General features: G+C 42.2%; 1 protein-coding gene across 1 annotated transcript in view; it reads right to left on the bottom strand.

The window, feature by feature from the left end:
- The window catches only part of TPCN2 (two pore segment channel 2), a 38,450-nt gene extending 28,821 nt beyond the window's left edge, over positions 1-9,629 (bottom strand). The window contains exons 1-7 of the mRNA XM_075567229.1: positions 9,137-9,629; positions 7,329-7,390; positions 5,730-5,806; positions 5,366-5,543; positions 3,463-3,579; positions 1,211-1,317; positions 537-609 (exon numbers count right to left, since the gene is read on the bottom strand). Coding sequence (XP_075423344.1) covers positions 537-609; positions 1,211-1,317; positions 3,463-3,579; positions 5,366-5,543; positions 5,730-5,806; positions 7,329-7,390; positions 9,137-9,284 — 762 coding nt within the window. The 5' untranslated portion in view covers positions 9,285-9,629. The remainder of the gene's footprint in view (positions 1-536; positions 610-1,210; positions 1,318-3,462; positions 3,580-5,365; positions 5,544-5,729; positions 5,807-7,328; positions 7,391-9,136) is intronic.
- Positions 9,630-13,846: the final 4,217 nt, after the last annotated feature.

Genomic DNA, 13,846 nt, shown 5'->3' with positions numbered 1-13,846 from the left:
TCATGGGAAGATTGGAAAGATATTTGGGTAAATGCAACGAACACATCATTATGCACAATATCTAAAGAAAATAACTTGATAGATATTTTTAGATGGTATCCGACTCCTCAGTAGATTTAGGAGGTAGATTTACCCAGGGGCCACAAATCTTTGCTGGAGAGGCTGCGGTGGTGTCGGAGATATGGCCCGTATCTGGTGGTTTTGCCCAAAAATTCAGAGATTTGGGGGAATAGTGCAGAATCTGTTACGTAAAATAATTGGGATACGAATCCCTCTAGACCCGCTTCTAATAGTTCAGGGAAAGCCTCTAAATAATTTACATTAAAAATGATCTAAAATTAGTACTGCATATTCTGACCGCGTCGAGACGTGCAATCGCAGGGGCCTGGAAAAAAGTACCAAGTCCCCTCTAGGAGAGAGATTATTTTGAGAGTAAATGAGGTGCAATCTATGGAAAGATTAACAGCCTATGTGAGACATAAACACACTTAGATTTTTTTTTTGTGTAAGATTTTGGACAATTTCACATTGGTTACCTTTGCATGAGCAAACAGCAGCATGCCAAACATGGTAAAAATGCAGAGATGCAAAGCCAGCAGCAGCATCACACTATCAGAAAACAAATGCATACGTTAGGTTTTTTATTTTCACGAACAAGGTACATACACATTGTAATACTTCATAGGTTAGAACAGGTTCCTTGAATGTTACAAATGAACTCATTACTGGTGCAAGGTTTCACTGGCGAAATTATTTTCTTTTTAGCATCCCGTCATGTTTGGGAGTTTACTTTATTTAGCATTCCACACCCTTGAAAATTATGTAATGCATTGTATAGGAACACTAAATATCACCCATCTCCATATAGGAAAATTGAACTCCACAATGCTCCTCACACGCATGTTAGATGCGACATGTCAAGTGAATTTGTTTTCCATTCAGATTCATACTGAAACAGGTTTACTTTCAGAAAATAAAGTCCACAAAAAAGTAGTGAATAATGAGAGTCTAATCCCAATAAATAACGGGCCCAAAACGCTTTATCCCATTTAAAAAAAAAAAAAAACTTGTGTATTTATGTGACAAGAATCACATACCTGTAGAAGTATTTTAATTGAATTCTATGTCATTTAATAAGGGCGTTAATGGTCTTGTGAACAGATTAACATGGGAGATGCTTTCATTGGCTTCTCGGTTCTCGTATTCCTACCTGGCCATTTCCGGTAGGGTTCTTTTGATGCACTTTAAGGTCTTTTTCATTAGAGAAGAATTCTGAAGAAGGTAGAAAGGTCGCAGGAGCCGCCTTATTCTTAGTCCCTGAAAAGAGAAAATAGCACGACCCTACAATGTTACCATGGGCAATTTAGGCACCATCGTATGATTCAGAGACTGCAGTCCCTTTGTTCGTGTAAAACAATAACAAATCTTCATTGGTCATGCTGTTGAAATATAATCGCTTACACGTCGAATAATTGTGATTTCAGAGCCTGTGAGAAACATACTGTATGACTGTTTTTTTTGTAATAGCATTCTGCTTGTTTGTAGATTCTAAGACCCATTTATATCCCCGTGAATGGTGCAGATAAGGCTTGGGAGCTCCCATGATCAGGAAACATTAGTATACTGTAGCTGCCACATTACTGTTGTAGACACTTGGGAGCTTGAACTGTACATGTATTATAAAACTACCCTGAAGAAGCAGTGCAGGGTCACTGCGAAACGCATAGGGTGAACCTAGCTGGAATGGTAGAGAAGATAGGGCGGTCCCCGTAAGACATCTCCAGCGATGTCAGCGACAGGGAAAACATGGCATGAAAGGAGCTCCGTCTAAGCAGGAGCACTGGCATTCTTGTCTATGGCTATCCCTCATGCTCCGTTTAGCCCTCACTGTCGCTGGGTCAATTGTTTTGCAAGTAGCATGTTACGCACGGATTTGGTCTTCTATGATTAAAAGCATACTACACTTTAGTGGGCTCATTGTTGCGCTCTTATCGTTTTCAAGGTAGATTTGACATATTTATGTGTGAAGGGAGGCAGGCTAGAAAGGGAGCTACACAGAGTAAGAAATCACTCAGGCACAACTAGAGATAACATTTTATGTTCTTATCGCTTTTTATAGATTTGATATTTTTTTACATTATTTATCTTTACGGCTCTGCCCAACTGGTTGCTTCTCAGTTTTCTGGACTCACTTTATTTTTCATGTTTTAAAGATTAATTCATCACTTATTTATTTTCTCTTTATATTTTAATCACATTTCTATAATTTTTCCCCCCACATATTGCACAAGATTTTCTATTTACACCTGAACGCCATTAGTCTTCACTACTATTGCACAGATAACAACTACATTGTACATTTAAACGCTTACACGTTATATTAGCTACAGCGTCACTGGCCTATATGTAACATATCCTTAAACATCGCAGATGACTCGAGGAAAAGGACTTATTCCAATCCAGTGTCACAGATTACCCAAAACAAAGACCAACCCCAAAGACATTACCCTAAATTGCTGGTACTGTACCAGGAGGAAATCCATTAGTTTACAGAGATTCAAATGTCCTACAAACATCACAAATGTATAGGAAGCGCACAGAGATGTGTATTTTATACTTTGCAAACTAAACTAATATAAGGCTGAGTCCCCTGTGTAGGCTGCGGCACGTGCTACAGCCTCTCTATGGGGCAAGCACCGGTGGCCATGTGTGTGGGGGCGAGCAAAGCGTGATGACGCGTACGCTGGCGGGGAAGACAATTTTGTCGTTCCGTGCCGCGACCACGTGTCGGCGCACAGCCAATGGAAGGGCAGATATGACCAGTCATGGCCCCGCTCCCACGCAGCCTATCGCTCCCCTACAGACCGCACAGCGCGGCTTTCAACTGTGCACACGCACGTGCTGCAGGTAAGGCCCCGGACATGTTTGCTGCGTGCTTGCGGAAGCGTGCTGACGCGCGCTCCCGCTCAGCACTGAGCCCCTGCAGCCGCAATTAGAGCGGCTTTAGTAGGGGCTCACCTGCGCTTCCGCGTGCTTGCGGAAGCGCAGGTCTTGGGGGAATTTAAAATTCCCCCGCCTGCCGGCGAGACAGGCCGGTCACGTGAGCGGTTCGCCCAATGAGGGCGAACCAGCTCCGTGACGTCACTGGCCCGCCCCCGGCCAGTGACGCGCCCGCCCCCGGACCGCCCCCTGACGGCTGCTGAGAGCGCTTGCGGTAAGCAACCGCAAGGCCAGGGTAAGCACCCGCTTTCCCTGAGCCTCAGCGCGCCTCAGCACGCCAGCAGGGACCATGGACTCGGCCTAAGACTGGGGCCGAAGCCTAACTGAGGTTTTGATACAAATAGATCAAAACCAGGATTATCTCAGTATGAAGGAAGGTTTATGTTAATAAAAACAGTTATTAAAATGAAACAGTTGGATAAATTAAGTGCTACATTTATAAAAAAAAATATGTTTACTTACCTCTTCACACATGAAGCACAAAGACACAGTCCAATCTGCAAGAGAAACTGCGAGTACGAGGATGTAACACACCAACCACTTGTTTTTAAGAAACTCATTCCAGCCGACTAAATAGCTCTAAAAAGCAAAATAGTGCAGAAAATGTTGCGGTGTTATATTATGCATGGAAGTAAAATGTCACCTGACATATTTGTAATTATAATACTAAACAGTTAAAGTGGCAGCCCCTGATATGCTAATGTAATTGTAAATATGAGCACATGAAGAAGTGATTTTAGTAGCTGTGATAGGGTACCTGAATTTTGGATTTTAAATAATAGCAGTATTATTATTATTATCTGTTCACTTAAAATATATATTCAACATCTGTCCATTGTCTTTGGTGAAAAAATGTGCAGCTATCGCAGTGTAAAAAGTATTTAATTTAAAGGGCAGTTACTTCCTAGGACCAAACTGAACCATGAACAGTGCCGGGATTAATAGGTATAATTGCAGCAGAGACTTTAAAAAATTTTTTAAAAAAATAACTTAATAAATTTAAAAAAAAAAAAAGAAGGACGTTATAATTGTGTTTCAATATTTTCTTTTCAACTTTGAATGTTTCCCCGATTTGCCTCTTGATGTTTTACCTTTGCTATGTCTCTGTAATTTGTTACTTTTCATATTTAGACTTCACTATTTTCTGTCGGTTGTAAAAATGAATACATGTTTAAGAAAATAAAAAATAATTCAGTCCCCAAAGCCACAGGTACAGTCAATTGCTGTTTTTTTTGGCAGAGTGACCGAGTTGTGCACGAGTGTGCCTCTGATTATAACATTTGCTCTGTCCTTTGCATCATTAAAATGAAACAGATAAGCACACAGCTGATATGCTTCAATTCAGTGTCCCGGGGAAATGAAAAACATTTTGTGCAAGATAAAAATAAGTTTAAAAAAAAAAAACTTTAAAAAAGGTTAATTGTATCTTTTTCAAAGCAACAGACATGGAAAAGTATTAACTTACTAGGTTGGATTGCCCCTTTAAACACGATAAGTTATTCAGACAGTTTTAGGGAAGAGAAGGACCACAGCGTACATTAAACAGCGTTAGCACCTCAATTTCTTGTTATGGGGGATATTGCGACTTTCAAGTTTAGCACCATCATTTCATGTTTTTGGAGCGCTTATGTTTGCTGTGAGGTTTCAGAACAAGCTTTGCATGAAATAAACCCTCACAGCACCTGTCAACATAGACATGCAGATTTGGATAAGCTTGTATATGCTGCAACATAGCGTTGGGGATTGTTCCAATCTTAAATTTAAAAAAAAAAACAAAAAAAAAACCGTACAAATAAAAATCAACCATCATCATCAGATTTACGAAGCAAAGTACAAGTAGTGGACCACAGTACAGTTTTTAAATCTGGCTTTCATAGGGCAGTTAATGACAAACTCTTTAATTGACGCTATGTGTAATCTGGATGATAACGCATGCACTTTCAACTTGATTACAGGTACCCAGAATTCATGTCTGCAGCTTAGTGACTATATGACAATACAGTAGGATTCATGAAGCAGGTTTGGAGACTCATATGTGTAAATACTGTATATATCTTATTTTATTTTGCTTGCAGGGGGCAATTGAAAATTTTCTCCTACAGTATATTTACATTTGTTTTCCCAACTTCATAGAAATGGGTCAAAGACACCACGATTCCACATTTACCATATTTGGGAGGGGGCCGACACCCTTCTTTTCCACCTCCAAATGTTACAACAACAAAAAAGTCCTTGTGACATTATGTCGCATCTCCAACTTCAGCAGGAAAGCCACGACCTCCCTCACCCCCCCCCCCCCCTCTATGGTCAGTGGGACTGGAATCCTATATATAATGGCATGTAACCCTTATAGAGCGATGCTCACCTTCACCGAGACATCTGCAATAAACAGTACCAAAGTTAGGAATTCAACGCTCTCGGTCATGCCGCATGGAGGCTGCCAGACAGCGCCGCGATAACGCACGTCTGATGTGCGAGACAGTGACGACGGCTTTTCAACGAAGGCCAATGCCAAGTTCACAAAAATCGTCACATTCAAAACCCTTCAAAAAGATGTAAGAATAAAACAGTAAGATATAAGAATTTTTTTTTTAAAAAACAAACAAACTTCTTCTGAGTAATATACCTGCTATTAACAATTCTCAACAAGTAAATACAATCCAGGTTGAGTACCAAGAACATTAATCCAGAAAAACCCTTCTAAAAGCAGACTGAAAAACAGTGCTCACCATTGGCAAACATCCGAGTAATACCATCGATACAGCTGCAGGGAGTTGGGGTCAACACGATGGTTTATGGAGCGGTACTGTAATAGAAAGCAGTCAGTGCTTTCACTTCGGGGGAAAAGATGTAGGAAAAATCCTTGAACCACGAACAAAAAATAACACACAAACATGTTTTGTACATATGAAATTCTTGCCATCTATATATTTCTACTCCCCACGTGCTAGTAGAAAAGGAGAGAATATTAAGCCCCAGCCTCCGTCTTGGTGTAGGACAAACGTTAAACAAATAGGGTTTCATCCGTTCTCTATTAAAGATGCTATCCCAATGTCAGCCTATTTAATTTCTTAGGGGTCTCTGAACGGGAAAGTGTTCGTCAAACGAGTGTTTTCTTTAGGCCGAGTCCACGCTAGAGCTGAGCGTGCTATGCACGCGGCGTTTGCCGCTTTTAATCCTTATGTTGACACCCCCACTCATACGGCACGGGCACGCACGCACGCTCACCCAAGCTTGGCGCTTGGGGAGACAAACAAGAGAGAGTTTGAAGCCCACTCAACATGCCCCCGTGCGCACGCTTGCAAAATAGACAGGACACCCGGCGCTCATGCTTGGAGAGTTGGTGACATCACCGCTCTCAACCATGAGCGCAGTCAGCGCCAGCGGGGACCCAGCCTTACACTTATTACACAATGTAGTTATCAGAGAGCCAATAACGTTAAGGGGAGGTGGGGAGTACAAACACTTGCTGATCACACAGTGACATCACACAAAAGGGAGCAGCCAGATAAAAGCCTGAAAGATGTCAGTCATTAGTTTACTTTGGATGTAGGACGGATTGTTCCTTTAAAGCACTCTACTTTTCTCCTCATCATAGGCCAAGAAATTTACAGGGGGGGGGGAACAAACACAAGCAACCTAGCCAAATAAGAAAATAAGGTTCATCATAACAAATTCATATATACATTGATTAATGGATGGCCATGGATGGATGTCCATTAGGCCTAGAATTACAAATTGGGAATTGAAAAAAAAAATATGTAATGGGCATGTATTTTTTTTAACCCTTTGACTGGCAGGACAACAGCATCAGAATGTCATAGCCCCTCCAGCACAACACAATGATGTGAACGCTCCTCTGAGTGATCACATGATTGCGACATCACCGATTAGGCAAACAGGCGAGGAGTCCTCCTCTGGCCAGATCAAGGAGAGCAATCTCCCATAGCAAACTAGAAGAATGGCCATTATATACAGTAGCTACTACGTCATGGGCCCCCAGAGTGTCAGGCCACATGATGTGGTGACTATATCAAGGAGCACCCAGGGGTTAAACTTTGACCATCATGCTGGGCATACAGATAATGGGAGGTTTTCAGATTTATTTATGGATTTATTTGGTGTTTGGGATTTTTGACTCGTGGATTTTTGGGGGGGTTAGCCCTGGGTGTCCAGACCCCTTTGAGGATGGTGGCCACCAAGATGGATGGGGTAAGTTATATTTATTTATAGATCCATCGAGTGCCGATGTGGCAACCTAAGCTCTCCTTGAGAAGGCCTAGGTAGCCCCATTTCAGAATCAAGTTTTATCAGCTGCCCAAACATACCTGTATAGCATCTTCAATAAAGACAACGGCTTGTTTCATGTAAAGCTCATCTGCCTCAGTAGCTGTAAGTGTAACAAAGAATGATATGTAAGTCCGACATAATATGCAAGTCCGATAAAATGATACGTCAGTCCGACATGTTTCATAAACACAATATACTGCTTGTGTAACAGTAGTATGTTACAGCATCCAAAACCGGAGCGCTCCTTACATAGGCCAAGTTCCACAAAAGGGTGCCAAGCTTTAGCTCATCTTTAGTCCCATGGATATGAATAAGAGCTACAGTGTGCTAAAGCTTAGCACCCTTTTGTGGTTCTGGGCCAATCTGTCACCATCAGTGACTCAGGAGATGTTACAGAATAGTAGCATATTAATTAATATGGTTCAACAAATACAAACAGAATAGATTTTTTGTTTTGCTCTCATAATGTTCAAATTTGGACAAATAATGTTCAAAATGGAAGAAAAAAAACAAACAAAAACCACAACAACAATATATTTATTTTTGTGTTTTACCACACGGTCATCACCACCACCAGACCATGTTATACTATTCACATATGACAATAGCATAGAGAGCCATGCAATAAAAATAATTCCAAAAAGAAAATTGTTACCTATTCATACACTGACATTTTAGGCAGAAACGGAATTATGCAACCAACGATATAAACATTGCCGCCTAGATTGAGTGTTAAACGAGTTACATAGTAAATGAGGTTGCTGACCACCAGCTGCTGCCTCTCTCTCACTCACTATTCTGGCGGTGGCTGCGGGTGGCCCATCCGGCGCTGGGTCGGGCCTCTTGTTGCCGCAGGACCAATCTCCCCAGCTGCTTGCCTGCCTCTCTCCTGTACTGTTCCACGCCGGGCTCGGTGACGTCGGCTCGTGCTGGAAGTTGCGACACGCACCGGCATGAGAGCCCAGCGTGGGACAGTACAGGAGAGGCGCAGGCAAGCAGCTGGGGAGACGTCAGGTCCGGCGGCAACAAGAGGCCTGACCAGCGTCCCCACCCCAGCAGGATAGTGCTGGAAAGAGGCAGCAGCTGGGGGTGGGCAATCTGCAGAGAGCCGCAAGTAGGCGCAGAAAGAGCCGCAGGTTGCTGACCCCTGCACTAGGAGCATTTAAACACTGGGTTACTTGCAGGTTAGTTACTATATCTAGTACAGTGTTTTCAACCTTTTTTTGGTTATGGAACCCTATGTGAAATTCTGAGGAACTCCAAGCCACTCTAACAGCGAGTCTAATATCAGATGGATTGTAAAGAACCCCACCCTCTCAAATAGCAAGCCTGAGATCAGATGCATTGTAAAATCTTCTATATTTGGTACAATTTTTAAATGACCTGAAAATTACAGGGAACCCTTTAGGGCCCCTGGTTGAAAAACACCGATGTACAGTAGTGTATATAAACACACACTCTCAAATATGTTTCTGTGTGTCTCATATGTGTATACATATACAAACATAATATTTGTATTTGACCAATTAACATTTGGCACATTTGTTTACCAAAAGCGCAGTAAAATTAAACTTGTCAATTTGCAAGCACTATCTATACTGCATATGTTTGGGGTGAGGCTTTGGAACATGGGCTGTTTGGGGTGAGGCTTTGGAAACGCATGGGGGTTAGGATTAGGATATGTATTCATGGGGTTACTGTTTTTATTTTGTAATCAACAGTTATTTGATTCCAATTTTCTTGTTATAAGCCACCTGCTTAATTAGGACCTTGGTGTACTGAAGAAAAGAACGGCGCATCCCAAAGCAGGATCCCACTGTCCCTAGCTTGGGGTCCCCTGAATTACCATGCTCCTGGCTGCAGGACACAGAAGATGCAGCTGGGGGGTAAGACGCGGTCCTGCTTTTGGGGATCTTCTCCTGGGTCCCGAAGTCCGGGTTGGCGCACCAGCTCCTGTCCAGCACACCAGGGGTCAAAAGAGGGTCGGTCTCCATCCCCACCCAGAGACCCACGCGTCCCCTGCCCCTACTACAGACGCAGCTCAGCCACCACGCAGGTAAAAGAACAGTTACAATAAAAGCCTGGCTACTTTATGGTGCTAAAAAAAAAAGTTGATATTTTCCAAATTATTTCTAAGCTTAAATAACAAAAATACAAAAAAAATAAGGGGAAAAAAATTAAAGGGACCCGGCTCCTGTCACTTCCTGAACTTCTCTTATGGGAGGAGAAAAAAAACTTCACTGCAAAGCTTCTCTCACTCGGACTCCCCTACATATTTTTTTTTTGTCAACTTGCAAACTTGTACCGGCCTTTTAAAGATGGCAACGCCCTACAAGTGTAAAGCCTGCTGGGAGTTGTAGTCCCATTTACTCTACAGCTAGTCTGCTGACAATAACAATTATTGATCACGAAACTACATTTCCCAGCATGTGCTACGCTTAAAGTTGTTGGTTCCGATTTTTTAATCTTTATTTACAATGGTTTTGTGCTGCCAGTGAAATAGAATTACCAAAGGAAACACCCAGGGAATAAAGATCTAAGGACATGTTGCTGTTCTTTTATATAATAATATGGAATTATAATAATAATAATAAAGGGAATTATAAACGCATGAACAAATTAAATATACATGGTGATTTACACCGTGTGTTTAAAGAGAACACTGCAACTTTGTTACCAGCGGCGCTTGTCATGTCAGTGCAGAACCGAACCTCGCCCTGGGTGTCACATGTACCAGCAGCACTCGTCATGTCAGTGCAGAACCGAACCTCGCCATGGGTGTCACATGTACCAGCAGCACTCGTTATGTCAGTGCAGAACCGAACCGAACCTCGCCCTGGGTCACTGTCACATGCATTCTGACCTCTGAAAACAGTGACACTCCGGTTCAACCCTGGTGTCAGCTCCTTTGTGACATTGGGCAAGTTGTTTTATCTCCCAAAATACATTGTACGACTATATGGTGACTGCAAAATTCTATGTACAGCGCTGCCTTCACTGTCAGCGCTATACAAATAAAAATATATTATTAAGAGCTTCAGTGTTGTTTCATTGCTCGTTAATTGCAAATCGTTCTGCTCTGCTTAAAATAACAATAGTGGTATTATCTCAGGACACTTTCCACAAATAAATAGGTGATAAGTAAGCAGATACGTCGACATGTGTGACATATAGAGAATAGTACAGAACATCTGTTTTTTAGAATGTATAGCTCTTGCTTTATGTTCTCATAGTTCAACAGCATAAGTGTGCCCCTCCTCCCCCCTGAACAATGATTGCAATTAATTAAGGGGTTTATGGCCCTAAACGGCTCACACAAGTTAACCCCCACTCCCATCACCTGATTCAGGGTGACTTTGTATTATATTGTATGTCTTTATTTATATAGCGCCATTAATGTACATAGCGCTTCACAGCAGTAATACATGTGGTAATCCAAACTTGGCAGAAGCTACGCCACACCCCCTTTCTGCCTAGTAATTGAATGTCACCAATGGGGTATATAGCTTGGGAGAATGTTCTGGAAGTCAGTATTGGAGGAGCCCCACTAGATATGTATAGGTAAGAGAGTCATACGTTTCCTGCCCTTTGGTATTGTTTTATAGTCAGGGAAAATACCCCACTTAGCTAGTGCACGTGAAAGACAGAACAAGCAGCACTGTGCGCATATGTACGATGAAGGCCTATGTCCTATAGAGGTCCTGAGGATAGGGAACCATTGGCCCACGCAGCCGATCCTCTGCTATCTCAGACCTAGTATACTCAAAAGCTGTGATAAGGATTCCCGAGGGATGGATGAGTCGGGGCCCAACTGGAATGGGCGTTACAACGAGGATGGACAGGTCCAGTGGGCTGGTCAGATACCAAGCTACAGTACCTCCATATGTCCCTGTGGATTGTATCTAGGGAAGATGTATTTCAGTACTAAATATTTCTATTCGTACTATAAAAGTTCCTGGCTTCCATCATGCTTCAACCTACACCCAGCTCTCTCCAATGTAGGGGTGTGCAATATCACACCAGAAAGAAGAGATAAAAATGCACAATAAAAATGCAAAATCTGACAGATTATCCCCTGAGGAAGACTTAACAGCGGAAACACGTGTTGGGTGATATCAGTGACCACTAAAGGAGCCCTTGTTGATGACATCTGGAGGGGAGGACAACTTTAATCAGCCCAGTACCTGCTGTGACGGCTGTGGAGCGGATGCTGTTTGCTGTGAATATTTTGTCTGACCCTGTGACCCAGTGTGGTCTGAATGCTCTCAAACAAATGCACTTATGTAAGTGGAATACTTTGTGTTTTTAACATTAAAAACAGTACTATACTATTTTGCTTTTCCCCTCTTTTTGTATATGGAATTTCCCCCTCTCTATGTGGATCTGGAGTACCTGTCTGGAGACATAAGTTGGTAACTTTGAATAACCACAACGCTCTGATTTCACATTAAACACGTGAGTGCAAATTTTATAGAACTTCCAGCATTGAAGCTAATTTGCTGAAGTAGACAATATTGCACTATTTGGTGTTTTTACTCTCTCTTACATGTCCTGATGTGATTTGCGCACCTGTTTCTCCTTCGTTTACTTCATCACACGTGAATTTTATTTAATTTTAATAATTGAATATCATATCACCGTCACTGTTAACGGAAGCACTGTTAATGTTATTTTCCATAATATACACATTAATTATGATTTAAATAATAAGTCAGACACTTGTAAAATTAGTGTTAACATCTAAACTCAATGAATCGAGGAGCGCCGATTTGTATACAGTGATTTGTTCATCTACACCCAGCCCGCATGAATCCAGCACCTTGAAAGGTATCCGAGAGCCTGAGCCAAGCCATGAAATCAACACTTGATGTAAACTCATTGCGAGCCGGGCAAGGAAGGTTGCATACATTTTAACAAATGGCGTGTTAAGTAAATCTACAAAACCAGCACTGTTTTACACTATAAAATAAAGAAGAGATGGCGATTTTTTTTCTTTTTAATGTCCTGTAGCTATTGAATGTAGATGTACCTTTTCCACCTGTTTCTGCCAGTGGTTGAAGATCAGAAACTTCTGCTAATTAAAGCAGCCGGGAGATTGATGGCTGATCTGATAATCAGTGGTTAAACACCACTTATATCGTGTAAGCATATACAAATACGTTTAAAAAAAAACCGCATTTGATAAGTAATATCTTTTTCCATACAGTAAATTGCACGTGTTGTGGTGGATCTGGCTACTTAGAGCAGGGGTGCTCAACTCCCCCCAAAACAACAGGACAGGTTTTCAGAATATCCCAGCTTCAGCACAGGTGGCTCAGAGACTGAGCCCCTGAGCCACCTGTGCTGAAGCTGGGATATCCTGGAAAACTGACCAGTTTGGGCAGGGTTCACTTGAGAATGGAATTGAGAACCCCTGCCTTAGGCGCAGCTCATGGTGGCAGCGCGGGCGTGCGCACTCCTGCAGCCCCAGCGATTTGCGCACATGGCTGCAGGAGATTGCGGAGTCTGGTCCGCCCTCATTGGCTGTACCAGCTCACGTGACGCTGACGTCAAGCGACTGCAGCCTGAAAAGACAAATTTACTTGTCTCTCCAAACTGCAGCAGCACGACGCGCTGCATCGCCGCCTGCGTGTGTGCCGAGCACGCACATTTGAAGTGAAACTTCTTCGTCTTTTGTCACTGTTTTGTCACCGAAATTGTATTTGTGATGGCAATTTTTTTAATTAAAAATCAAAACACAATTTCAGTGACAAAACGCAAAGAAGTTTGACTTAGAGCGTGCGTGCTCTGCACACATCCTGTTTTAGCTATTTGCACTGCTATATTTCTACTAACTTTTAATTCCTCGTGAGTGGGCGCGTGTGTGTGACTGCGCTTTGTTTTGATAAGTTTTTATTTTCCATTCATTTGAAAAAGTTTTCTTCTTCTTCTTCGAGAGAGAGAGAGAGAGAGAGAGAGAGAGAGAGATATATATATATATATATATATATATATATATATATATATATAGTGGGTGTGTGTGATGATTCAGATGCGCTTCCTCCCTGGTGCAGAGGGGGAGGGTGTTCGGGGGATGCAGTGGTGTGTGTGTGACTCCTGCTGGCAGCTGGCAACACTGACGGCCTCACCTGCCAGCAGTGACGTCACTTCCGTCACCACTGACTTCCATCTCAAGTAAACACATGAGCGTCGCTAAAGAAGCCTCACTTCAAAAACATATATATTTGATATAAATCCTGTCTGCAAAACTGGCACATACAACAGCAGATGTCACAAAATGCTGTTGCTCTCGGTGGAGTTTTGATGCGGTCACTGTTAGCACATATCACAAATTTGGAGTCAATATCAGTGATGGACAATGGATGAAAGACGATGGGTCCAGACTTGTAAAGGCTAATACTGTTTAAATCTATGGGAGCATCTGAAGATGGCACTATTTACACACAATAGTTGATCCCATTGACTTTAAAGCAGCAATCCAAGCTGCTGTTTTTTTTAAAACATTCCCCCCCCACCCCCCATTTTAATATGTGCAACAATCCACACAATAAGTAAT

This window comes from Ascaphus truei, chromosome 12 (assembly GCF_040206685.1).
Source record: "Ascaphus truei isolate aAscTru1 chromosome 12, aAscTru1.hap1, whole genome shotgun sequence".
Taxonomy (NCBI): Eukaryota; Metazoa; Chordata; class Amphibia; order Anura; family Ascaphidae; genus Ascaphus; species Ascaphus truei.
This window is presented reverse-complemented; position numbering and strand designations above follow the sequence as displayed.